The 23952-nt window shown below is 62.3% G+C and overlaps 2 protein-coding genes and 1 pseudogene across 18 annotated transcripts in view; 2 read left to right on the forward strand and 1 right to left on the reverse strand.

Annotated features, from left to right (window-relative positions):
- Positions 1 to 23952, forward strand: part of TNNI2 (troponin I2, fast skeletal type) — a 171015-nt gene that overhangs the window by 69280 nt on the left and 77783 nt on the right. The window lies entirely within an intron of this gene.
- Positions 1010 to 1906, reverse strand: LOC311182775 (annotated as a pseudogene). Its single transcript has 2 exons — positions 1420 to 1906; positions 1010 to 1213 (listed from the first exon to the last, which is right to left on the reverse strand). The product of its transcript is annotated as an uncharacterized misc_RNA (transcript).
- On the forward strand, positions 5963 to 22091 carry LOC311182656 (uncharacterized protein; the record flags this gene model as incomplete). 16 transcript variants are annotated; one of them, XM_084251589.1, is made up of 3 exons in its annotated part: positions 5963 to 6542; positions 15720 to 16067; positions 16350 to 16744. In XM_084251589.1, 3 exons carry the CDS (start codon positions 5963 to 5965, stop codon positions 16742 to 16744), a joined length of 1323 nt encoding a protein of 440 aa, XP_084107715.1. The 16 variants fall into 16 exon arrangements, with proteins under 16 accessions (XP_084107715.1, XP_084107728.1, XP_084107730.1 ...); XM_084251602.1 differs by having other exon boundaries at positions 5963 to 6061; positions 15704 to 15920; positions 16212 to 16744; XM_084251604.1 differs by having other exon boundaries at positions 5963 to 6059; positions 15720 to 15890; positions 16182 to 16744.

Consider the following 23952-nt stretch of genomic DNA (forward strand, 5'->3'; position numbering starts at 1 on the left):
GGGAGATTGGGGGCATGGGGTGTGTGGTTGGGGCACTCTGGACCTTCTGTGGCAGTGCCCAAGCCCTCCCCCGGTGAGCCTGCCCATCCTACAGCAGAGGGCCAGGATGCTGAGTGGAGAGGGGAGCGTGGATGTCTATATGGAGGCGTGGGGACCGTCCAGCCTTGCTGATGGGTGCCAAGGCACCATTTTGAGGAAACTGCTAAATCACCACCATGCAGGAGAGCGTTGAAAAGAAAAGGCCTTCTGGGCCTCCCTGGTGGCGCAGTGGTTGAGCGCAGGGCTGCGAAGCTGCCCGCACCCTCTGCAGCGCTGGTTCAATCCCCGGCCACCGGGCGAGGGTCCCGCATGGCGCGCAGACCTCTCCTGCCGCCCGCTGCTCCCCTCAGCAGTGTCCTTCTGTCCTTCTGCCTGCTCTGCTCCCCGCTCTGGCTCTGGTGACTCCTCTCACCCTCCCGCGCTTCTGACTGTGCCCAGTGCTTGTATAAACAAATAAATAAATCTTTTGAAAAAAAAAAGAAAAAAGACGAGGCCTTCCGAGCACAGTGGTCATGATGTATTTTATTAAGGGGAACTCGTTGTCTAGTTTTTTTTAAACAGATGGGGGTGAAGGGAGGAGGGAAGGATGTCTTGTAGGGAAGGGAGGGCGCAGGGAGGGAGTCCTGAGGAGCCAGTGGAGACAGCGCTCAACATGCTCGGGGTCATGGAGCTGCGTGCAGGCTCAGACCCCACAGGCCAGCCCCGGGGGCGGGGAGGCGCCCACACAGGCGGGGGTCGGGTGCCACCTGCCTCTCAGCAGAGGCTCTCCAGCCTCTGGGGGCATGTCTCCTCAGCTGGGAGGACAGACGGGTCCCAGATGGAGAGCTGGGCTGTGGAGGACACGCACATGGGGACAGAAAGCAGGAAAAGACAGCGTGACCTCAGTAGCATGTGGACAGGGGTTGATTCGGGGAGCCCAGGACAACAGGTTTCATCTAAGCCCGAGAAAGCAAAGGTCTGGCCGCAAGCCTCAGATCTTGCACTGGCAGCAGACGGGGGCGCAGCTGCACTGGGAGCAGCTGGGCTTGCAGCAGCTGGACTGGCAGCAGGCGGGGACACAGCAGCTGCACTGGGAGCAGCTGGGTTTACAACAGCTGGACTGGCAGCAGCTGGGCTTGCAGCAAACAGGGACACAGCAGCTGGACTGGCAACAGCTGGGCTTGCAGCAGCTGGACTGGCAGCAGACGGGGACACAGCAGGTCGATTGGGAGCAGCCACAGGAGCCGCAGCCCCCACAGGAGCCGCAGCCCCCACAGGAGCCACAGCCCCCACAGGAGCCACAGCCTCCCTTGCAGCCCCCACAGGAGCCACAGCCCCCACAGGAACCACAGCCTCCCTTGCAGCCCCCACAGGAGCCACAGCCCCCCTTACAGCCCCCACAGGAGCCACAGCCCCCACAGGAGCCACAACCCCCCTTACAGCCCCCGCAGGAGCCACAGCCTCCCTTGCAGCCTCCACAAGAGCCACAACCCCCACAGGAGCCACAGCCCCCCTTACAGCCCCCACAGGAGCCACAGCCCCCGCAGGAGCCACAGCCTCCCTTACAGCCCCCACAGGAGCCACAACCCCCCTTACAGCCCCCACAGGAGCCACAGCCCCCGCAGGAGCCACAGCCTCCCTTACAGCCCCCGCAGGAGCCACAGCCTCCCTTGCAGCCCCCACAGGAGCCACAACCCCCCTTACAGCCCCCACAGGAGCCACAGCCCCCTTTGCCACAGCTGGCGCAGGGGCAGGCGGGCACACAGCAGTAGGCGGGCACACAGCAGCAGGCGGGCACACAGCAGGAGCCGCAGCCCCCGCAGCCCCCGCAGCCCCCGCAGCTGGAGCCGCAGCCCCCGCAGCCTCCGGAGCAGCCACAGCAGCCCATGGTCGTGGTGAGTGCGAGTGCGGGTCGGAGCGGGTCAGAGGAGAGGAGAGAGGAGGGTGGAGTGTGGGGCCTGGCGGGGGCGGGGCCTTTATACACCTGCTGGCCAGGTGCACCTGCACGTGGGTGTGTCCGCGTGACCTTCTGCTGTTTCTCCAGGTCCTATTTTCCTCTCTGTGCCTTCCTGCTGGCTCAGGACAGCACCCACTTTCCTTGTCCCCGGGCTCAGCTCACGCGTGTGCTTGCACAGGACCTGGGGGTGCAGGCGGCCTGAGGCGACTGTCCCGCCCACGTGCCCTGCCCTGGCTGTGCTGACTTCCTGGCGGCGTCACAGGTCTCCTCGCGCAGCGGGGAAATAAGGAGCCAGAGGGGAGCCGGCACCCTCAGCCCGAGGCCCGGAGGGGTCGCCGTCTGTGTCACCTGAGTTCCTGTGTCGCGCTCATGTTGCCTCAGTTTACCCTGGGGGTGTCCTTCCCCTTCCGGTTGGAAGCAGGACACCGCGGCCCCCACCCTGGAGGGGGCCGGCCGCCCTGTCCTGCTCGGCCCCGCCGCCTCCGCGCCCTCTCCTGGCTCCGGGCTCTGGGGGTCTCCAGGGCGTCCTCCCGTCTGGAGGCCCTGGCGGCCCTGCCCGTCTGCCTCGAGGCTGGCCCGGGTGCCCGTGCGCGGCGGGCGCAGGTGGCGCGTGGCCTGTTTCGGGAGGATGGTTCCCCGCGGGGCCTGGTCTTCCCCCTCTCAAGGCGCAGGTGTCCGGGGGCGGCGTGAAGGCGCCCCGCGCCCACAGCTCCGGGTGTGTCTCCCGCAGGTAGGGTGGGGTCCGTGCCAGCAGCAGCCCCCTCCACCCGGGCTCCTCGCGGCGTGTGAGGTCAGGAGCCCGCGCAGGGCGCAGTGTCGGCCTGGAGCGCCCGTCGCGGGCAGGCGCTTGTTCTGGGCCCGGGGAGCGGCTGCTGGCCCGGCCCCGGGTCCGGGGGGCCTGTGTCCCTCTGCTCGGCAGAGACGCAGCCATCGTGGCCGCCCCGCACGCGGGCCTGGAGCTGGGCCGCGCCGCCCCCTCCTGGTGCCCGCCCGGCCGCGGGCCTCCCGCCGCCCGCTCGCTGCTGTCGCCACCGAGGGCCCGCGGGGCTTCCCGGGGTGGCTTGAAACCCACCGGGCCGGCTGGCGCGTCTCTCGCGTGTGGGTGGCCGTCGTCAGAGTCCACCTCGCGGGGCCCCCGGGGCGCAGGGCTCAGTCTCGGCAATGCAGCTGTCCGCGGCCCCCGGGCCCATCCCCACCAGGGAGCTGCCCACAGGGCGCGGCAGGCCTCTCCTGACTCCCGCCGCTCCCCTCGGCTCCGCTGCTGCCCGCTCTGTCTCTGGGGCGTCCTCGCACCCCCGCACCTCCGGCCTGCACCCCGCTCTTGTGTGCGCACGTGCACACGTCTTTAAAGAAAAGATTTCGCCTGCGAGGCGCGTCCTGGCGGGAGGGCCTTGCTAGGTGCGCGGGGCCTTCCCGCCGCCGCGCTGGGCTCTGCAGCCCAACCCCAGACACTTACTAGTTCCGGGACATTTTCTGCGGCTGATTCCGGATTTTGTGCGCCGGCCTGGAAACGAACCGTGTAAATGAAAAAAACGAAGCCGACAAGAGCAGGTGCTGCCAGGCGGGGCGCCCGAGCCGCCCTGGCGCGGGGGGCAAACCCGCAGCACACGGTCATTTGGCGGCTTTTATTTTCGTGCGCGCCAGGGAGGCGGCCGCCCCACGCGTGTGCTCCTGCGTTCACTCGCCCGAAGGCGCTGAGACCGGTAGGTGCCCCCGCAGCCCGCAGGCTCCGGGCGGGCCGGCTCTAGTCCCGGCGGCCCCAAGCTCGGGAGTGACCAGGAGGCCCTTCGCTAGGTGAGTGGCCGGATGGACCGCGCCCTCTCAGGCCGGGGCCGTGACCCAGTGGCCGGAGGACGGAGCTGGCCGGCTGCCATGCAGGAACCGCGATGCCCGTCCAGGTGCGGGAGCCCCGCGAGCATCACGCTGGGATCTGGCTCGGGCCTTCGGGAGAGGCAGGGGCAGAAGCAGAGACACTGTGGGGTTGCAGGGGAGGAGCACAGGGGAGCACGGGGTGTCGGGGAGGAAGGGGTGGGGAGCACAGGGTGTCGGGGAGGAGGGGGTGGGGAGCACGGGGTGTTGGGGAGGAGGGGGCTGGGGAGCATGGAGTGACAAGGAGGAGGGGTAGGGGAGTACGGGGTGTTGGGGAGGAGGGGGCTGAGGAGCACGGGGTGTCAGGGAGGGGGGGTAGGGGAGCACGGAGTGTTGGGGAGGGGGCTGGGGAGCACGGATGTCGGGGAGGAGGGGGCTGGGGAGCACGGAGCGTCAGGGAGGAGGGGGCTGGGGAGCACGGGGTGTCGGGGAGGAAGGGGTGGGGAGCACGGGGTGTTGGGGAGGAGGGGGCTGGGGAGCATGGGGTGTCGGGGAGGAGGGGTTGGGGGAGCACGAGGTGTCGGGGAGGAGGGGTTGGGGGAGCACGAGGTGTCGGGGAGGAGGGGGTGGGGCGTACGGTGTGTCAGGGAGGAGGGGAGCGTTTCTTCAGACAGGTGCAGTGGACGCAGGGTCACACACCCGCCCACACCCCAGTGTGCGTAGCCAGGAGTGAGCCCCTCTGGCTTTGGGGGTACAGACAAGTCTGGGATGCTGGTAGTGGGGGGGTGTGCGTGGGGCGAAGGGGTTTATGGGAAACCCCATCTTGTCAATGTTGTGGTGAAGGTAAACTGCTCTAAAAAGTCAGTTTTAGAAAAAACTTGTGGATAAACGGAAGGAAAAGGTGGTGGTTGTTCGCGTTCAACAGAAGACAAACCCCAGACCGCAGAGCAGGGAGATGAAGAAACCGAAAACGAGAGAGGCTGGGGAGCCCCTGGGGCAGCACCCGGCAGGCGGGTGGGGGTGGCGCACGGGGTGCAGTGGGCCCCGGCCTCGTCCTCGGGGGGGTGCTGGGAAGGGCCGAGGCGGTGGCCAGAGCTTGGCCAGGCACGGGCAGAGCCGTGGCGGGTGTGGGGAGCGGGCGGGGAGCAGGTGTGCGCAGGGGCGCCCGCCCGGGGCTTCCGCCGCGGACTCCTCCACCGGGGCCCGGCACCAGCTGGGGCGGTGGCGCTGGGAGGACCCCGCAGGCGCCAGGCGATCATTCTCTCCTGCCCGGCCACGGAGCGGGCCCCCATCCCTGGCCGTGTTGAGGTCACCCCATCTCTCAGCTGCGTCTTGTCATGGTGGCGAGTCGGTCTAGGCCTCGGCTGGGTCAAGCTTTCCCGACTGTTCTTTGCTCGAAAGGGCAGCGCTGCGGAGCCTGGCGCTTGGCGGGGAGCACGGCCTGCGGGGAGCACAGCCGGAGGGGAGAAGCAGGCCCTCCTGGCTGTTTCCCTAATGCGGCGCCCCAGGGGCTCCAGGCCCTTGGGGTGGGCAGAGTGTGCACACCCGGGGTCGGGCGGGAGCGGCTGGATGCTCAGGCAGCCCCCAGAGCCGGCGGGCGGCTGGGGTGGACGCGCTGGCCCCCGGCGCCCGCCTGGAGAGGCGCGGGCTGTGAGCCGAGGCCGAGAGCTGGGAGGCGCGGCAGGGGCGAGAGTGGGTCCGGCTCTCTTACCAAGATCTCAGGGATCAGGGAGCAGCAGTGAGCCTGGGAGGGGCACAGGCACGTTTGCAGCGGGCACGCCCCCCGCCCCTCCCCACCACAGCAGGCCAAGCCGCAGCCCCACAGCCTCTTGAGCAGCCGCTGCAGCCCACGGTCCTGGTGAGTGCGGGATGGAGCGGGTCAGAGGAGAGGGACAGCGGGAGGGTGGCGCCTGGTGGGGGCGCAGCCGACAGGAGCCTCAGAGCCAGAGAGCACCTGTGCAGGTAGGAAAGGCGTCACATGTGTGAGGCGATCCTTTCATATTTTCAGATGACACAGTTTCCCATGGCAGAGACCATAAACAGCAACACGGAAGGGCGCGTGCAGGCGCACCTGGCCGGCAGGTGTATAAAGGCCCCGCCCCCGCCAGGCCCCACACTCCACCCTCCTCTCTCCTCTCCTCTGACCCGCTCCGACCCGCACTCGCACTCACCACGACCATGGGCTGCTGTGGCTGCTCCGGAGGCTGCGGGGGCTGCGGCTCCAGCTGCGGGGGCTGCGGGGGCTGCGGGGGCTGCGGGGGCTGCGGCTCCTGCTGTGTGCCCGCCTGCTGCTGTGTGCCCGCCTGCTGCTGTGTGCCCGCCTGCCCCTGTGCCAGCTGTGGCAAAGGGGGCTGTGGCTCCTGCGGGGGCTGCAAGGGAGGCTGTGGCTCCTGTGGGGGCTGTGGCTCCTGTGGGGGCTGTAAGGGAGGCTGTGGCTCCTGTGGGGGCTGCAAGGGAGGCTGTGGCTCCTGTGGGGGCTGTGGCTCCTGCGGGGGCTGCAAGGGAGGCTGTGGCTCCTGTGGGGGTTGCAAGGGAGGCTGTGGCTCCTGTGGGGGCTGTAAGGGAGGCTGTGGCTCCTGTGGGGGCTGTGGCTCCTGTGGGGGCTGCAAGGGAGGCTGTGGCTCCTGCGGGAGCTGTAAGGGAGGCTGTGGCTCCTGTGGGGGCTGTGGCTCCTGTGGGGCCTGCAAGGGAGGCTGTGGCTCCTGTGGAGGCTGTGGCTCCTGTGGGGGCTGTGGCTCCTGTGGGGGCTGCGGCTCCTGTGGCTGCTCCCAATCTACCTGCTGTGTCCCCGTCTGCTGCCAGTCCAGCTGCTGCAAGCCCAGCTGTTGCCAGTCCAGCTGCTGTGTCCCCGTTTGCTGCAAGCCCAGCTGCTGCCAGTCCAGCTGCTGCAAGCCCAGCTGCTCCCAGTGCAGCTGCTGTGTCCCCGCCTGCTGCCAGTCCAGCTGCTGCAAGCCCAGCTGCTCCCAGTGCAGCTGCGCCCCTGTCTGCTGCCAGTGCAAGATCCCTGTCTGCTGCCAGTGCAAGATCTGAGATAATTCCCAGTGTGGGATTCAGCCAGCTTTCTCCAGTTTTAATGTCTACAGGGACCTCTTCATTCCCCTGACACCTCCCGCTCCATGGCCCTCGCTTTTCCCCTTATCAAGCGCATGGAACCCCATCATGAATTGGACATGCCCTGCAGGAGGCCTGTCCTAGCGCTCACCAACTGTCCTTTAGGAAGCAAATGGCCCCGGCTGGTCTTCCTGCTCCTCCTGTTCTCTGTCTCGCCGGGCACTGGCCCCTTCCTCGGGGCCACCAGGGGCTGGTCAAGAATGGCCCCCGCGGGCTTCTGTGGCGAGAACACCTCCCGCCTGGGTCTCCTCTGAGCCACTCGCTTCTGCCGACAGCCTAGCCCGGCTCCTTCCCGGCGGGCTCGCACACTTGTCTGTTAAAATACAAAGAACTTTCCTTTCAATAAAATGGTCCCTGTCGCTGCTAAGCAACGTCCTGCGTGGTGTAAGCCCTTGTCGCTGTCTCTGTCACACAGTGATGAATGAGGAACAGAACCGCCCTCCACGGAGGGTTTGGCAAAGTGCCATCAGGGCATGGGGGTGGGCGGGGGGGGTGGAGCCCTGGGTACATGGAGGACGCAGGCTGGGTCCCGCACCTGTGCCGGCCCCGGCCGTGGGGCTTTCCTCAGGGGCAGGGAATGTGTGGTGTTGGGGTCCAGCGCCTCCCCCTGCATGTTGCTCGGGCTGCAATCCTTGCTCCTGACTCCCTTGCAGCTATGTCCCCAGGCGAGGAGGCGCGGCCATTTGCGTTTCTATCTCGGGATATCTAGAAAGTAAAATAAAGCCAAAGCACCGAGCATCCCTGGGCCCAGCAGGGGATTTTCACAGCCCCGTCGTGAGCCGTCCATGCGAGGCTGCACCCCTCCCCTGGCCTGGGCCACTGCTCCCCCACCAGGGACTCGTCCACACCACACTCTCCTCGGTCAATGCTGGCGTGGCCCACACCAGGCGACAGGAGAACAGCTCCCCATGCGCGTCCTGCTCTTACCCCCAGGCCAGTGAGGACCTTAGGTTGCTCAGCAAAGGGGATCCAGGCCGCTGGTGGGCTGACCACTGGCAGGGAACCGCTAAGGGTCTCACCCAGACCAGGGGCCTGGGGCGGGGCAGGGGCGCACAGAGGAAGCTGCACCGAAGGCCCCGGCCCCTGTGCTCAGGCATGGAGGGTGGGTTGGGACCCCAAGGGGCAGGCGGCCTCCCCGGCTGGGAACATCAGAATTAAAGACGTGCCCCCCGAGCGTCCATGCCTGGGCTCAGCCAGTGAAGGCCACTGGGGATGTCTGCACCTGCCGGCCGTGGAGACGCCTGCCCCGCTGCACCCGCTCCTCCTGCACCCCATCCCGGCCTCCTGTGAGGCTCGTGAAGGCAGGGGTGCTGGGCCAGCAGTCGGGGGCCGTCCACCCACCCTCCCGGGGCCACGGTTTGCCTGCATAATCTCGCCCTCTGCACAGGGCCTGCTTGGGCACCGCGTCCTCCGAAGCGGACTCCCTCCACCTCTTCACTCTTCCCAGCTCGTGTCTGGGGGACACGAGACTCCTCCTGACAGGCCGCTGTCCTGCTCTGGGGTTCCCCGCTGGCCGCCGCGCTGCCCCAGGCCCCCGCTCCTCCCCTGCAGGCGCTGGGGGTCTCGTAGGCACCCGCACCCCGTGGGCTCTCCCGGCCGGAGGGGGAGGCTCCGCGGTGACCGCTGACCCCGCGCTCACCCTGGGCAGCAACGGGCGGCCGCGGTGGGGGGGGACCCGGGGGCAGTGTCTGGCCAGTGGGGGCAGCAGCACGGAGGGACGCGGGGTCCAGGAGGCGCCCCGGTTTAGGAGCCCAGCCGGCCCACAGGAAGGACCCGGCGGGCACAGGGGGGCCGGGTGGGGGCAACGCTGCGGCTCCGGGCAGGGGGCATGAGCCCCAGCCTGCCCTGCACCCACCGGGCCCGAGGGGAACCCCCGCAGCGTGTCCAAGACAGTGGGGGGCATACTCGCCAGGGGCTGCCAAGGTGGGCAGTGCCAGGGGGCTGGGCTCCCTGGACCGGGACGTCACCCCCGGCCCCGCAAAATAACCTGCCAGATAGAAAAAGCAACGGGAACGGTGACTACTGGAAAGAAACGTAACAGCAGGCCTCGGAGGGGTTCCCGCTCCGCTGCTGCCCAGCAAGGGCTTAAGGCGAGGCCGCTGGAGACCTTCCGGGGCACTCGGGGCGACTGGGCAAAGAGGGGCGAACTCCACCCGCCAAATCAGCGTTCTTCTGCCCTGGAGCAGCAGAGGACCTTACACCAGAGGTTGGGCGAGCCCAGCCCAGCGTGGCCCTCGGGCGTGCGGGTCCCCCGGTCAGCGGTCAGCGGTCAGCGCCCGCCCGAGTCACCCAGATGCGCGCGCAGGGGGCTGGGCCGTGGGGGCGGGCGCGGCGCTCCGCGCGGGTCATCGTCACGGGTTTCTGTTCATCTGAAACTTCTCAAAAATAACGTTTATTTTTAAAAAAGCTACTGAAATTATAATGAACAAGGATGGTAAAGTGGCAGACGAAAGGAAAATAATCCCTCAAATTTTAGTAGTCAAAAAAAATCACCACTGAAGCGTGTGTTACTTTGTAGACTTCCACCTATTTTCCCCGATCAAGGCCGTTTCCCCACCACGCGCGCTTCCGCCGTGTTTCCAGGCGCCTCTCGTGGCCGCCTCGAGCGGCGGGAGGTGTTGGCCGGCGCCGTCCCCCCCACGGCCTGTCGCGGGCCGGCCCGTTGTTTCTGGCTTCCACTGCGGCTGTAGGAATTCCGCGTGCGGAGAAGTCGGTGCTTCGTGTGCTTGCTGCTTGCTGCCGCTTGTTTCTCAGTTTGATTTAAGATTAATTTTTTTACGAAGCGACTTTATTGTAATTAGAAACTAAGAAGAAAAGAAAATCACAAAATGTGCTTTTGAAGTCATGCTTTGAAAATGAGAAAATATATTTTTCGTTACATTTCAACATGCACGTTTCAGTTGCGCAGCGTTAAAAACATGTTAAAAATATGTATTATTACACTGGCTTAGAATCAAATTAAAAATGAATTCAAAAGGGACAAAAAAAATCAATATTCTGAAATTGAGAAATCCGATACGCCAGACTCGGAATCCATTCCTGGCTCAGGGCGGGCTGGACATGGCAAGGGCCGGCATGAGGGGGAGGCGTCGGCCCCGCCACACGGACCCGGGCGCCGTGGCGGCTGCCCAGCGCTGGGCGCGCGAGACCCCGGCCTTCTTAGGGGGACATGGGGGGCCTTCTTAGGGCGAGACAGGCCCGCGGCATCAGGGGTGCGGGGGGGTGCACAGGAGAAAGATGGGGTGAAACTAAAGAACGTGCTCGTGTCAGCCAGGCTTCGGGGGACACGGGTCTGACCGGGTCATGCTCATCTGCCTGGCGGCCCGGGTGCTCCTCCAAGCCGGACGCAGACCCCGGCCGCCGCTGCCCTCCCCAGCAAGGTGCCCACCGAGCCGCCTCCGGGGCCCCTCGGCCCATCTCACCCTGCGCCCCGGCGCCCCGGCGCTGCCCCTGGCCGCCTGCAGGCGCCTTGTGCTGGTGACCGGCTGGCGGTGGCCCCGGCCCGGCGGGGGAGCAGACCCGCAGGCATATCGGGGGGCATATCGAGGCGATGGGGAAAGAGGGACGAATTCCACCCGCCAAATCAACATTCTCATGCCCTGGAGCAGAAAAGGACAGAGGGTGCCGGGGACTCGAAACAGGCCTGTGGGGAAACATCAACACTGCGGCAGGAGGCGGCGGGACGGGGTGCAGGCGGGAGTGTGGGGGCCAAGCAGACGGGGCGACTCAAGTCCCAACGGAAGGCAGAGAGCGGGGCCGAGAGGGCAAAAGGAATATTTGGAGAAACAACATTAGAAATTTCTAGAATTGACAAAAGATACCACCTTGCAGATTTAAGAAGCTCAGCAAGACCCAAGAAGAATGATCACTTTAGGGCCTCCCCGGTGGCGCAGCGGCTGAGCGCTGGGTTGCGAAGCTGCCCGCGGCCTCTGCAGCGCCGGTTCGATCCCCGGCTGCTCCCCGGCCCCCGGAGGAGGGTCCCACATGGCGCGCAGACCTCTCCTGCCGCCCGCGGCTCCCCTCAGTGGTGTCCTTCGGTCCTTCTGCCTGCTCTGCTCCCCGCTCTGGCTCTGGTGGATTCTCTCACCCTCCCGCGCTTCTGACTGTACCCGGTGCTTGTATAAATAAATAAATAAATCTTAAAAAGAAAAAAAAAAAGAATGACCGCTTTAGACTCAGGCCCCATCATCAATCTTCGGAAGAGCAAAGATAGAAAAGGGGAGCCAGGAAAGCAAGACCGTGGCCCCAAGCTCTGAGGAGCAGCTGCTGCCCGGACCCCCAAGAGGAGGGGCTCCGGCCGGCACCTGTGAGCCCCAAAGGCAGGGAACTGCTGCCGAATGATTGCGTGTCCGGGGGAAAAAAGTTCTTCAAAATGAAGGCTAAAGACAGACACTCAGAGGAAAACGCAGCGGGTGTCACACACGCTCCCAGAACCCTGCAGCTTCCCGGCTGAACGAAAGGATCCCGCAGAACACACAGACCCCCAGGAGGGCGCGAAACAGCCCTAGGAGGGGCTAAGATGGGGCCAAATGCAGAGTAATAACTGCAGGGGGTACGGCTTGCCCTCCCCACATTCACGGGTGGGGGCCCTAACCCCACCATTTAAAAGTGGGGTTAAGCGAGGCCCGTGGTGAGACCACAGCCCTATGGGGCCTTATAACAAGAGGAAGCCGCACCTGGAGCGCCCCCCTCAAGGGGACACCCCCGAGGGCACAGCAGGAAGCCAGGGAGAGGGTACCCTACCTCAGCCTTGACCTTGGACCTCGGTTGCCAGAACCGTAGGACCGTGAGCGACCGGCAGTGCTGTCTGTCATGTAACCCAAGCAGCCAAGCAGGCTAACACGGTGACCGCTGAGAGCAACAATGAAAAGATCCGCTGCTCCCCCCAGCAGTGTCCTTCGGTCCTTCTGCCTGCTCTGCTCCCCGCGCTGGCTCTGGTGAATCCTCTCACCCTCCCGCGCCTCTGACTGTACCCAGTGCATGTGTAAACAGAACAAACAAACAAAAACAAATAAATAAAGAAATAAACATGCCTCTATAAAAAAAAAAAAAAAAAGAAAAGATCCGTGGGGTGGGGATGCAGGAACAAGCCACACAGCAGGGGTGGGGGGGGGGGAGTGCCAACCCGCAGGCACATCCCTGGCCTTCTTTGTTATGCAGTAAAAGTGCCGATTTTGAAAACAGACTTAAGAGCAAGGAAATCCTGGGATGTAAATATATGGGCGAATACAAAGGAAAATCCAAAATAATCGGCAAATAAGTATGACAATAAGGAAATAAATTTAGCAAGATCACTAATATTCTCATATGCTAACAACAGTTTGCACACTGATGTGAAAAAAAATACTTATGATTGATCCAAAGATTATCTACCGACAAATCATGTAAAAGATGTGTAAAACGTCTAGCCTCTAAAATTAAAACCACAAACATTGTTGAGGGATTAAAGAGAATTGAATAAGTAGGTTGAGAGAATCGATGTTGTAAAGATGCTGATTTTCTTTAAATTTATCAATACGTTTGATTAAAATCCCAGCAGAGGGGCCTCCCCAGTGGCGCAGCGGGTTGAGTGCAGCGCTGTGAAGCTGTCTGCAGCCTCTGCAGTGAGGGTTCCATCCCTGCCGGCCAGGGAGCTACCCACATGGCGCGGCAGACCTCTCCCGTCTCCCTGCTGATCCCCTCAGCAGTGCTTTTGGTCCGTCTGCCTGTTCTGCTCCCCACTCTGTCTCTGGCGAATCCATTGTAACAGGGTGGTCCCCAGGAAAGGGGGAGGTTCCAGGTTCCCTGCCCCACCCAAGGGAGGGTGGAGCTGAGCAGGAAGAGGAGAAGCTGCAGAAGAGACTGAGGAAGGAAGCAGGATGGAGCCAGGAGACCTGGAGGAGGCGCAAGGAGCCTAGAGACACGTGAAGAAACTGCGCTTGTCTTTTGGTCGTGGACTGGGTGACACAGATGTGGGTGAGACCCGTGGGGAGGTGACCATGGCAGCTTTTATCTTGATGTTGATTTTGCTCTTTTCCTTCCGGGCTTGTCCGGTTGTTTGTGACCCTTTTCTGTGGGTCCCACTGGAAGACGCTTTAGACTTGTGGCAGGCTTTGGGGCCTTGCTCTGGGCCAATCCCATATGGATGGACTTTTACCCACGAGGGGACGGGTCACTTTGGGTGCTTCATTTAGAAACTAGACTCTTTGCCTTTCCTGTATTGTTTCCTAGTTTTATTAAAGATCCTTCCCATTAAAGTCTCATGTTTTGTGTTGATGCGGCGGATGGCAGAACCCATTTAGAATGGGCAGGTTTGCGGGGCTTGGGCTGCCCCTCTCCCTGTCCTATAACACTCTGTCTCTGGCGAATCCTCTCAACCCCCACACCTCTGGCCTGCACCCCAGTACTTGTATAAATAAATAAATCTTTTTAAAAAATCCCAGCAGGGAACTCCCTGGGAGCACAGGCGGTTGAGCGCAGCGCTGTGAAGCTGTCCGCAGCCTCTGCAGTGCCAGTTCGATCCCCGCTGGCCTCAGAGCAACCCACATGGCGAGCAGACCTCTCCTGTCGCGCCCGCTGCTCCCCTCAGCAGTGCATTTCATCAGTCTTCCTGTTCTGTTCCCCCTCTGTCTCTGGTGAATCCTCTTACCCTCCCGTGCATCTGGCCTCTACCCTGGTTCTTGTATAAATAAAATAAATCTTAAAAAAAAAAAAATCCCAGCAGAACTTTAAAAAAAAAAAAAGATTTATTTTTATTTATTTACGCAAAAAAGAATGGGGGGTGCAGGCCAGAAGTGTGGGGGGTGAGAAGATTCACCAGAGATAGAGTGGGGAGCAGAATAGGCAGATCCACTGAAATCCACTGAGGGGAGCAGCGGGGAGACAGCAGAGGTCTGCCATGCCCTGTGGGTAGCTCCCTGGCCAGGGATCGAACTTGTGCTTCACAGCTTGATAGGCTGAGACTTTAACCCCTGCGCCCCCGGGAGGCCCCAGCAGACCTTTTCAGTTCGACTTGGGAAAGTCGCCTGGAGTGGAGGGGGACATGTGGGCACCTGCCTCTCAGGGCCTGGCCCTCCACCCTCAGTCCGACGCTTGCTGTGGGGTCTTCTCAGGCACAATCATGATACGGTCCATGCAATCAAACTTAATGAAACTTACGAAGATGAATCCAATTTATCCCACTCTGAGCGTTTAGTGATCTTGCCGTGCTGCTCACCGGCTGATGTCTCCTGCATGTCTGCATGTCTCCTGCATGTCTCTGGACATGTCTGCATGCTTCTCCTGAGCTACTGTCTTGGGGAATGTGGGGGGCAGACGAAGTCTCTCTCCAACGCAAGGAGCGGATTTTACTGGTCGTTACAAAAGCGCAGGTCCCCAGGCTTCAGGCTTCTCCCCGCGGGGAGTCAGTGAGGGCCAGCAGAGCCAGTGCAGTAGGTGCTGGGCCTCTGTCCCCCGCCTGCCGGGAGCCGCCAACCACCTCGTCTGCGGCGTCAGACCCAGCTAAGGGCAGACGTAGGACTCCTGGGAGCGTCAGACCTGCCACAGTGCTGAACTTTCATCATGTTGAGGAATTCCCTCTCCTGGCATACTGAGTTGTTTCATTTTACCAGCAACAGGTATTGGGTTTTTTTTGAACACTCATTCCCAGTTTATTGATTTGATCATATGGTCTTTCTCCTGTTTCACTAATGCAGTTAATTATGTTGATTCCTTTTCAAACCTTGAATTCCTGTGAAAAAACCCACTTCATCTAAGTGTGTTGTTGTATTGCTGGAGTTAATTTTTTAAGGATCTTTTGTTTTAAATTCATAAGATATATCTGCCTATAGTTTTCTTCTCCTATAATGTCCTCATCTGCCAAACTAAACATTCTATAAAGAGTGAAAATAGCCTTGAATGCGGCTGCTGGGCTCGGCTTGTGATGGAAGACCCACCCGACCGACACGGCGCTGCAGGCAGGCCAGGGCGCCAGGTGTGCGGGGGCTGCGTGGCTGGTACAGAGACAGGCACGGGGAGACTCGGTGGGCAAACTCGAAGGGCGCTGCCTAAGTGACCAGTGGACTTGCCAAGCAAGGCTACGTGAAGCCAAACATCATGCCCAGGACCAGAGGCCCCTGGGGACAGGGCGGCGGACCCCCAGTCTGCCTCTGGACAGCCCGTGGGCAAGGGGAGCAGGGGGGAAATCAGGCTACCTCCCTCCCCTGTGAGGCGCCTGCGGAGTGCCCCCTGGAGGCGGGCAGGGGGAGCCTCCAGAGGAAGCCAGGGCAGGGCCCTTCCCCCTGAAAACTCTGGGGAAGTTCAAAATACTATCACCTTGAAAAAATTTTAATTTCAAAATACTAGATGACAAATTAGTCTTAATTTAATTGGAAATTAATGAAGTCTTTATACGGCACTCACTGGGTGCAGCCTCGCAGGGCACTCGCTGGGGTGGGTGGGGGTGGAGGGTGCCTCCCGAGGAGAGTGGAGCAGCCTCCCCTGCCCCTGGCTGCCTGGCACGCGGCAAAGGCTCCAGCACTTCCCGGCTCCTGGGAGGATGAGGCCTCAGGGATGTTTCTATTTATGGGCACTGAGAGGAAGACTCCAAATTTAGAGCCCAGGAGTGTGTGTTGGGGGGGCGGTGCTTCCTGACCCGTGAGGGTTCTGCACAGGGTAAACAAACACCTCCCGGAGCAGCCCACACAGGAAGCAGGAAGGGCGCGTGCAGGCGCACCTGGCCCGCAGGTGTATAAAGGCCCCGCCCCCGCCAGGCCCCACACTCCACCCTCCTCTCTCCTCTCCTCTGACCCGCTCCGACCCGCACTCGCACTCACCACGACCATGGGCTGCTGTGGCTGCTCCGGAGGCTGCGGGGGCTGCGGGGGCTGCGGCTCCAGCTGCGGGGGCTGCGGGGGCTGCGGCTCCTGCTGTGTGCCCGCCTGCTGCTGTGTGCCCGCCTGCTGCTGTGTGCCCGCCTGCCCCTGCGCCAGCTGTGGCAAAGGGGGCTGTGGCTCCTGCGGGGGCTGTAAGGGGGGTTGTGGCTCCTGCGGGGGCTGTAAGGGAGGCTGTGGCTCCTGTGGGGGCTGTAAGGGAGGCTGTGGCTCCTGCGGGGGCTGTAAGGGAGGCTGTGGCTCCTGTGGGGGCTGTGGCTCCTGTGGGGGCTGCAAGGGAGGCTGTGGCTCCTGCGGGGGCTGCAAGGGAGGCTGTGGCTCCTGTGGGGGCTGCAAGGGAGGCTGTGGCTCCTGTGGGGGCTGTGGCTCCTGTGGGGGCTGCAAGGGAGGCTGTGGCTCCTGTGGAGGCTGCAAGGGAGGCTGTGGCTCCTGTGGAGGCTGTGGCTCCTGTGGGGGCTGCAAGGGAGGCTGTGGCTCCTGTGGAGGCTGCAAGGGAGGTTGTGGCTCCTGTGGAGGCTGCAAGGGAGGCTGTGGCTCCTGTGGAGGCTGCAAGGGAGGTTGCGGCTCCTGTGGGGGCTGTGGCTCCTGTGGGGGCTGCAAGGGAGGCTGCGGCTCCTGTGGCTGCTCCCAGTCTACCTGCTGTGTCCCCGTCTGCTGCCAGTCCAGCTGCTGCAAGCCCAGCTGTTGCCAGTCCAGCTGCTGTGTCCCCGTTTGCTGCAAGCCCAGCTGCTGCCAGTCCAGCTGTTGCAAGCCCAGCTGCTCCCAGTGCAGCTGCGTCCCCGTCTGCTGCCAGTCCAGCTGTTGCAAGCCCAGCTGCTCCCAGTGCAGCTGCTGTGTCCCCGTCTGCTGCCAGTCCAGCTGCTGCAAGCCCAGCTGTTGCCAGTCCAGCTGCTGTGTCCCCGTTTGCTGCAAGCCCAGCTGCTGCCAGTCCAGCTGTTGTAAACCCAGCTGCTCCCAGTGCAGCTGTGGTGTCCCTGTCTGCTGCCAGTGCAAGATCTGAGGCTCTGCCTGAGGACCCACGAGCTCCTAGAGAAATGTTCCCTCCATCAGTGAAACCCCAAGCCCTTGAGCTCTAGAGTCTCCTGGCTCTGGGCTTCCGCAGTCCTAAGGGGAGGGAGTAGGATGCCCATGTCCATGCCCTAGAGGGGTCCATCTCTCAGGTGCTCTGTCTCTCCCACCCGCATTCCCTAAAACCCAATTCCGACTCCACTGGGAATAACCCAGGAGGTGGTTGCAGTCCCCACTCCAGGGCGGCACCGAGCCTCCGTTCTCTCCCACTAGAGCTTTCTGTGACTTGCAAACGAACGCCTCATGTAACTGCCCGAAGCCAGAGTGTGTGAAGACCCCTGGCGGTCTGAGCGCACCACTGAATAAACACTCCAGTCCGAGCTTGGTGTCACTGGCTTTCCCTCCGCGCTCTGTGTCATTAGCGGCCTGGATGGCATCTTGGGTCCACTGCTCCCCTGTCGTGTTGTCCGCAGGCTCCGTGGTCATCCACGCTCAGCCTCTGAGCTCATGACCGCAAGTGGAGCAAGCGGAGGATGATGAACTCACAGAGAGTGGATGGAGGGGTGGGTGGATGGCGGATGGATGCTGGCAGGTGGGTGCTGCTCCTCCCCTGAGCTGAGCTGCCCGCAGTGTCTCAGTGCCCAGGGTGTGGTCTCACAGGGGTCTCTGTGCCCAGCCAGGCCCCAGAGCAGAGGTCAAGCCCACAGAGAAAGAAGGCGTCTAAAAGGAGCTGTGTGCCTGAGATCTTCTTTGGGGTGAAACCAGAAACCACTGCATCAGGACCAGAGACAGGGTGAGGCTCAGGACAGGGGCGGGGTGGGGGGCACTCACCCAACTCCTGGCTGAGTCAGTGGGAATCAACCACTTGTGTATTTCACAGCTTAGGGTCAGCACAGGGCAAATAACAGGGACGTGCTTCGTCCTGACACAGGGCATCGACCAACCCCACACTGACGTCCCACTTGGCGGTGGAGCGGGACGTGGCCCCCAAGATCAGGAACACACTCCCCTCTGCTCAGCCTGGCACTGAGGTCCCAGCCCAGGGGACGAGACAGAAGATGCTAAGGGCCTCGGCCTACACGCCTCGCTTTCTTTCTTTTTTTTGACCTGTTGCCCTGGCTAGAACTTCGTTATACATATATATTTAACTTGTGTATAAAAAGCTTCTAAGAAATCCACAAAACAATTCTTAGAGCTAATAAATTAATTCAGTGAGTTATAGAATGAAACATCAACACCCCAAAACTGGCCTTCTATACACGAGCGCTGAGTAATCAAAGATTAAATTAGGAAAACAATCTCAACTAAAAGAATAAAGCAATAAGAATATTTTAACAGAAGAAATGCAGGACTTGCAGACTGAAAATTACAAACCATCATTGAAACAAACCAAAGACGATGAAAATAAACAGGAAGGTGTCCAGTGATCATGTTGTTAAAGTGACAGCACAAAAATTGATCTAAAGCAATCCTTGTCATACACACCATGGAGTATTACTCAGCATTCAAAAAAGATAAACTCATGCCATTTGCAGCAACATGGATGGCGCTGGAAGTGATCATGCTCAGCGAAATAAGCCAGAAAGAAAAAGAAAAATCCCGGATGGTCTCACTCATAGCAGGAATCTAGAAAACCTAAATAAGGGACCAGGAAAATGAATAACTATAAGAAAGTGAAAATCAAAATCAACAAAAAACTATGAACCAGAGACACTTTTTGGGGGGTGGGTGGCGGGAGGGGAGGGATTGGGGTCAGAATGGGGGGGTTGCAATTGTATGGGGAATATAAAAATAAAATTTATTTAAAAAAATAAATAAAGCAATCCTTGTCAAAATGCCTGGTTGATTTTTAAAAAAGATTTTGTCATGCATAGAAGAACTGGGGTGCAGTCCAGAGGAGAAGGAGGTGAGAAGACTCCCCAGAGACAGAGTGGGGAGCAGAACAGGCGGATCCACTGAAACCCACTGCTGAGGGGAGCAGAGGGGAGAGTGGAGAGGTCTGCTGTGCCCTGTGGGTAGCTCCCTGGCTGGGGATCAAACTTGTGCTGCAGTGGCTGCTGATAGCTTGATAGTGCTGTGCTGAACCCCTGCACCCCCAGGGAGGCCCACAATGCCAGGTTGATTTTTACAGAAATTGACAGCCTGATCCTCAAATTTATATGGAACTTCAAGGGGCCCTAAATGGCCAAAACAATCTTGAGAAAGAAAAAGAAATCCCCAGGGTTCACGCCTCCGCTTTCAGGCTGCACTGCAAAGCTGCGTGATCAAGGCCTCGGGGGCGGGCTTAGGAAAGACCTGGAGGTCAACGGGGCAGCCTGAGCCTGGAGACGAGCCGGACGCCATCAGTGTCATCGGGAATAAGGTGCTGCAGGAATTCCAGGGGCAGGGTCTTTTCAACGAGTGGTGCTGAGACAGCCAGGTATGGCGGCCGGGTCCTCCTCTCACATCACACACAAAACACAAAACCCTCTGGCTGGGGCAACGACCTCATCATCAAAGCTATAAACTATAAAACTCTTAGAAGAAAACATAGACGAAATCTTGGTGACTTTGGATCCAGCGATGCCTCTTAGACGTGACACCAAAAGCAGGAGCAAAGTAAGAATAATTAGGGGTGCAGGGTTTAGTCTCAGCACTGTCAAGCTATTGGCAGCCTCTGCAGCACGAGTTCGATCCCCAGCCGGCCAGGGAGCTAACTGCAGGGCACAGCAGGCCTCTCCCGTCTCCCCGCTGCTCCCCTCAGCAGTGGATTTCAGTGGATCCGCCTGTTCTGCTCCCCACTCTGTCTCTGGGGAGTCCTCACACCCCCTGGAACACTGGCCTGCACCCCAGCTCTTGTATGCACAAATAAATAAAATTAAAAAATAAATAAAATAATAATAAATAAAAATGAAATCTTAAAAAAATTAGATAAATCTGTGGACTCTATCAAAATTACTTTTGTGCCTCAAGGATGGTACCTTCCCCTAAATGGAAAGACAAGCTGCAGAACGGGAGACGACATTTGCTCATCAAATACCCGACAACTGACTTACACCCAAGGTGCTGCGCACGCTTGCTGCTCCGGGGCGAAGAGGGCAGCCCGATGGCAGTGTCGGCAACGGGCCTGAAGCGTCCTTTCTCCAAACATGCGAAAGGGCTGATGACGCGAGCAGCTCCCCGGCGCTGGGCCGCGGCCATCCCGAGCCCCGGGGAGACCTGTCAGCCCAGGGCAGCGGCGGGGGCGGCGCCGGGAGGCTGCCACGGGCCAGGACCGGCGCGGTTATTTTGAAAAACAGTGTGGCCGCTCCTCAAATGTTCAACGTGGACTCGCCCCGGGACCCAGAGAGCCTCGGCTGGGGTGCGCCCGAGAACCCCAAACCAGCGCGCCACAGCCTCTCTCGGCGGGCCCCGCGCGGAGCCTGGGGTGCAGCTGCTGAGGGTGAACCGGCAAGGCAGGGCCAGTGGCCAGGGCACACTCAGCCCCCACAGGCGCGGGCCTCGGAAGCTCCGGTGACATGGGGGGCGGACACAGGCCACGCGCCTCATGACCCCCTTATTGGACAACCCAGAGAGGGGTCCAGAGAGAGGCCGGGTGCAGGCAAGAGCTTCCCGGCCCGGGCGAGGGGCACCGCCGCCTGCGCAGGCCCCGGGGCTGCTCACGGGCCAATGTCTGTACCCGACAGGTGCGCGCCCGTCGCCCCAGGAGCACAGCGTGGCAGCTGCGTCTCTAACCCCAACCCTCGCGCGCTCCGAGGCTGGTTGAGAAACGACCTGTCAGGACACCCGCCGGCGAGTGGTTCCACGGCAGCCCGCGACACTGACACTGATGGGCCGACGTCAGGTCATGTGGGCGACCCCGGCCCGGCTTGAAGCCAGCACCGGGGGGCAGGGGAGCGGGGCGTTCCCCGGAGCCGAAGGCCTCTTTTTCTGTCGGAGACAGTAACCACAGCGGGAGTTCTGACTCTCAGAACTCCAAGAGGGGGGCTGGTCCAGGCGGGGGGGTGGGGGTGTGTGGGGCGGCCCCGACCTCACTCAGGGCAGAGAACAACCCAGAATCACACTCTCCTGGGCCGCCCAGGGCGCACTGTCCCAGCCTGGAGACACGGGCAGAGCCTGGCCTCGGGGCCGGACTCCAGACTGATGGTGCTGGCCCCGCGGAGGGAAGGAGCTGCCCAGTGAGAGGGCGCACCTGCAGCACCCCAGAAGGTGTGCAGAGCCCCAAACCAAAATGGAAATTCCACAAACACAGCATCACCACCGCCCCCTTCCCTTCTCAGCACCACAGCCCGGCCCTACCAGGCCCTGCAGCAGCAGCAGCACAGGGCGCCAGGAGAGGGCACGTCAGGAACCCGCCCCAACCCACCCCCCCAAGCCCCCGCCCGTTTCCCCACACCCCCTTGGTGAGGGAGGCCAGTGCTGGGAAACCAAACACAGCAAAAGGGGATCTCATGCCTCTCTCACGTGCTGCCCTAAGTTCCTCAAACATTCAGAATTTTCCAGAACAAAAGCAGCACAGACAGGAAGCAGGAAGGGCACGTGCAGGCGCACCTGGCCAGCAGGTGTATAAAGGCCCCGCCCCCGCCAGGCCCCACACTCCACCCTCCTCTCTCCTCTCCTCTGACCCACTCCGACCCGCACTCGCACTCACCACGACCATGGGCTGCTGTGGCTGCTCCGGAGGCTGCGGGGGCTGCGGCTCCAGCTGCGGGGGCTGCGGGGGCTGCGGCTCCTGCTGTGTGCCCGCCTGCTGCTGTGTGCCCGCCTGCTGCTGTGTGCCCGCCTGCCCCTGCGCCAGCTGTGGCAAAGGGGGCTGTGGCTCCTGTGGGGGCTGCAAGGGAGGCTGTGGCTCCTGTGGGGGCTGCAAGGGAGGCTGTGGTTCCTGTGGGGGCTGTAAGGGGGGCTGTGGCTCCTGTGGGGGTTGTGGCTCTTGTGGAGGCTGCAAGGGAGGCTGTGGCTCCTGCGGGGGCTGTAAGGGGGGTTGTGGCTCCTGTGGGGGCTGTGGCTCCTGCGGGGGCTGTGGCTCCTGTGGGGGCTGCAAGGGAGGCTGTGGTTCCTGTGGGGGCTGTGGCTCCTGTGGGGGCTGTGGCTCCTGCGGGGGCTGCGGCTCCTGTGGCTGCTCCCAATCTACCTGCTGTGTCCCCGTCTGCTGCCAGTCCAGCTGCTGCAAGCCCAGCTGTTGCCAGTCCAGCTGCTGTGTCCCCGTTTGCTGCAAGCCCAGCTGCTGCCAGTCCAGCTGCTGCAAGCCCAGCTGCTGCCAGTCCAGCTGCTGTGTCCCCGCCTGCTGCCAGTCCAGCTGCTGCAAGCCCAGCTGCTCCCAGTGCAGCTGCGCCCCCGTCTGCTGCCAGTGCAAGATCTGAGGCCCCGTCTGTCTGTGCCACAGGCACAGCTGCACAGCAGTGGGGACCCCCGCCCGCACCCCCTCACTAGTCTGAATGGTGTCTCTAATAAAGACCTGCTCTGACCCGGCCCTGTCTTGCTGCAGTCCCTCTCTCTGGCGCCGACAGCTCTTTCTGCAGGTGCCCGGCCCCGGGACCTGGGGTGGGACGTATGGCCACATGGTGGCTTCTCTCCGCACACTGAGAGGGGGTGGCCGCAGCACCCCAACACAAGGGGGTGGCCCAGGAAGGGTGCGCAGGAGGGACGCGAGAGGGGAGAAAGTGGCTCCGGCGGTAAAGGGAGGGAAAGAGACCCCGGAGCTGGAGAAAGCTTTAAAAATCTTTGATTAAGGGCCTCCCCGGTGGCGCAGCGGCTGAGCGCTGGGCTGCAATGCTGCCCGCAGCCTCTGAGCGCCGGTTCGATTCCCGGCCTCCAGCGAGGGTCCCACATTGAGCCAAGACCTCTCCTGCCGCCTGCTGCTCCCCTCAGCAGTGTCCTTTGGTCCTTCTGCCTGCTCTGCTCCCCGCTCTGGCTCTGGTGAATCCTCTCCCCCTCCCGCGCTTCTGACTGTGCCCAGTGCTTGTATGAATAAATAAATAAATCTTTAAAAAAAAATCTTCTATAAAAAGGGCCCAACCAGAAACGCCCACGCTGGGCGCCGCGGCCCGGCACCAAGAGGCCTGTGGCCCCCGGGGAAGAGCCGCTCCCCACTTTGCCCCGGGGGACACGCGGCTCGTGAGCCGAGCTGAGAAGGGGCCCGCGCCCCGCGGTGCCCAGCAGCCAGGCCGGCACCCCTGCAGCGGGAGGGACTGGGCGGCGCGGTGAGGCCTCGCAGAGGGGCCGGGGCCGCCAAGGGCCCGAAGACTGTCCCACGGAATTCCACGGGGCACGGCGGCTTTGGGGGCGGCAGGCAGTGCCCCGGGGCCTGACGCGACAGGGGGAAAGGGCGCGCCAAGGTCCTCCCCACGCGTCTGTCTTTTCTGACAGGCGAGCGCGATGTGAGGCAGACGGTGCCCGCGGCGACGCGAGCCCAGGTCCCCGCGAAGGGCCTGCGAGTGGGGTCGGGCGGGGGGCACGGGGGCGACGCCTCCTGCCTCCTCGGGGTCTCCGACGGGCTCAAGCCTTGGTCTCCACGAAGCCAGCATCCGTGCTTCCCCGACGAGCCCCTCTCCGGCGCCCCGACGAGGCTGCGATGACTCTCCCCACGTCCCTGGGGTCTCTGTCCCCAGATGACCCCCGCTTCTCCTCCCGCGCCGGGCGCCTTTGCCGCCAGCGTTCGGCAGGGAGGGGGTGGTTTCAGGGCTCGGGCGGCCACGCGCCTGTGTCACTGCCCCGCCTCCAGCCGGCCGGACCGGGCTTCGGGGTGCTTGGAGGCTGGGGTCGAATTCTCTCACTTCTTTCTTTGCCGGGTCCCCAAGTCCCTGCGGGAGCCCAGGGCCGGCCGCCCCACCGCGCGGCCTTCGGGGGGGTCCCCGCCAGGTGCCCAGAACCCTGCCAGCCGTGGCCAGAGGCTCAGCACACAAGTCTCTTGGCTTAGACGCCTCCTGAGGGTCTTTTCGTTGCTGAAAAAGGTTCACCTGCTTCCGTGTCCAAGAGCTGGGGTGCGGGCCAGAGGGGCGGGGCGGGAGGACGCCCCAGAGACAGAGCGGGGAGCGGAACGGGCGGGTCCACTGGACACACTGCCGAGGGGAGCGGCGGGACGACGGGCGAGCCTGCCGCGCCCTGGGGTCGCCCGGCCGGGGACGGGCTCTGCGGCAGCGGCGGCAGCGGCTTCATGGGCTGAGACTGACCCGCGGCCGCCGGGGAGGTCCCGGGGGTTTGACTCTTCCGGGCGCTGAGACG

This window comes from Talpa europaea, assembly GCF_964194135.1.
Source record: "Talpa europaea genome assembly, chromosome: 1".
Taxonomy (NCBI): domain Eukaryota; kingdom Metazoa; phylum Chordata; class Mammalia; order Eulipotyphla; family Talpidae; genus Talpa; species Talpa europaea.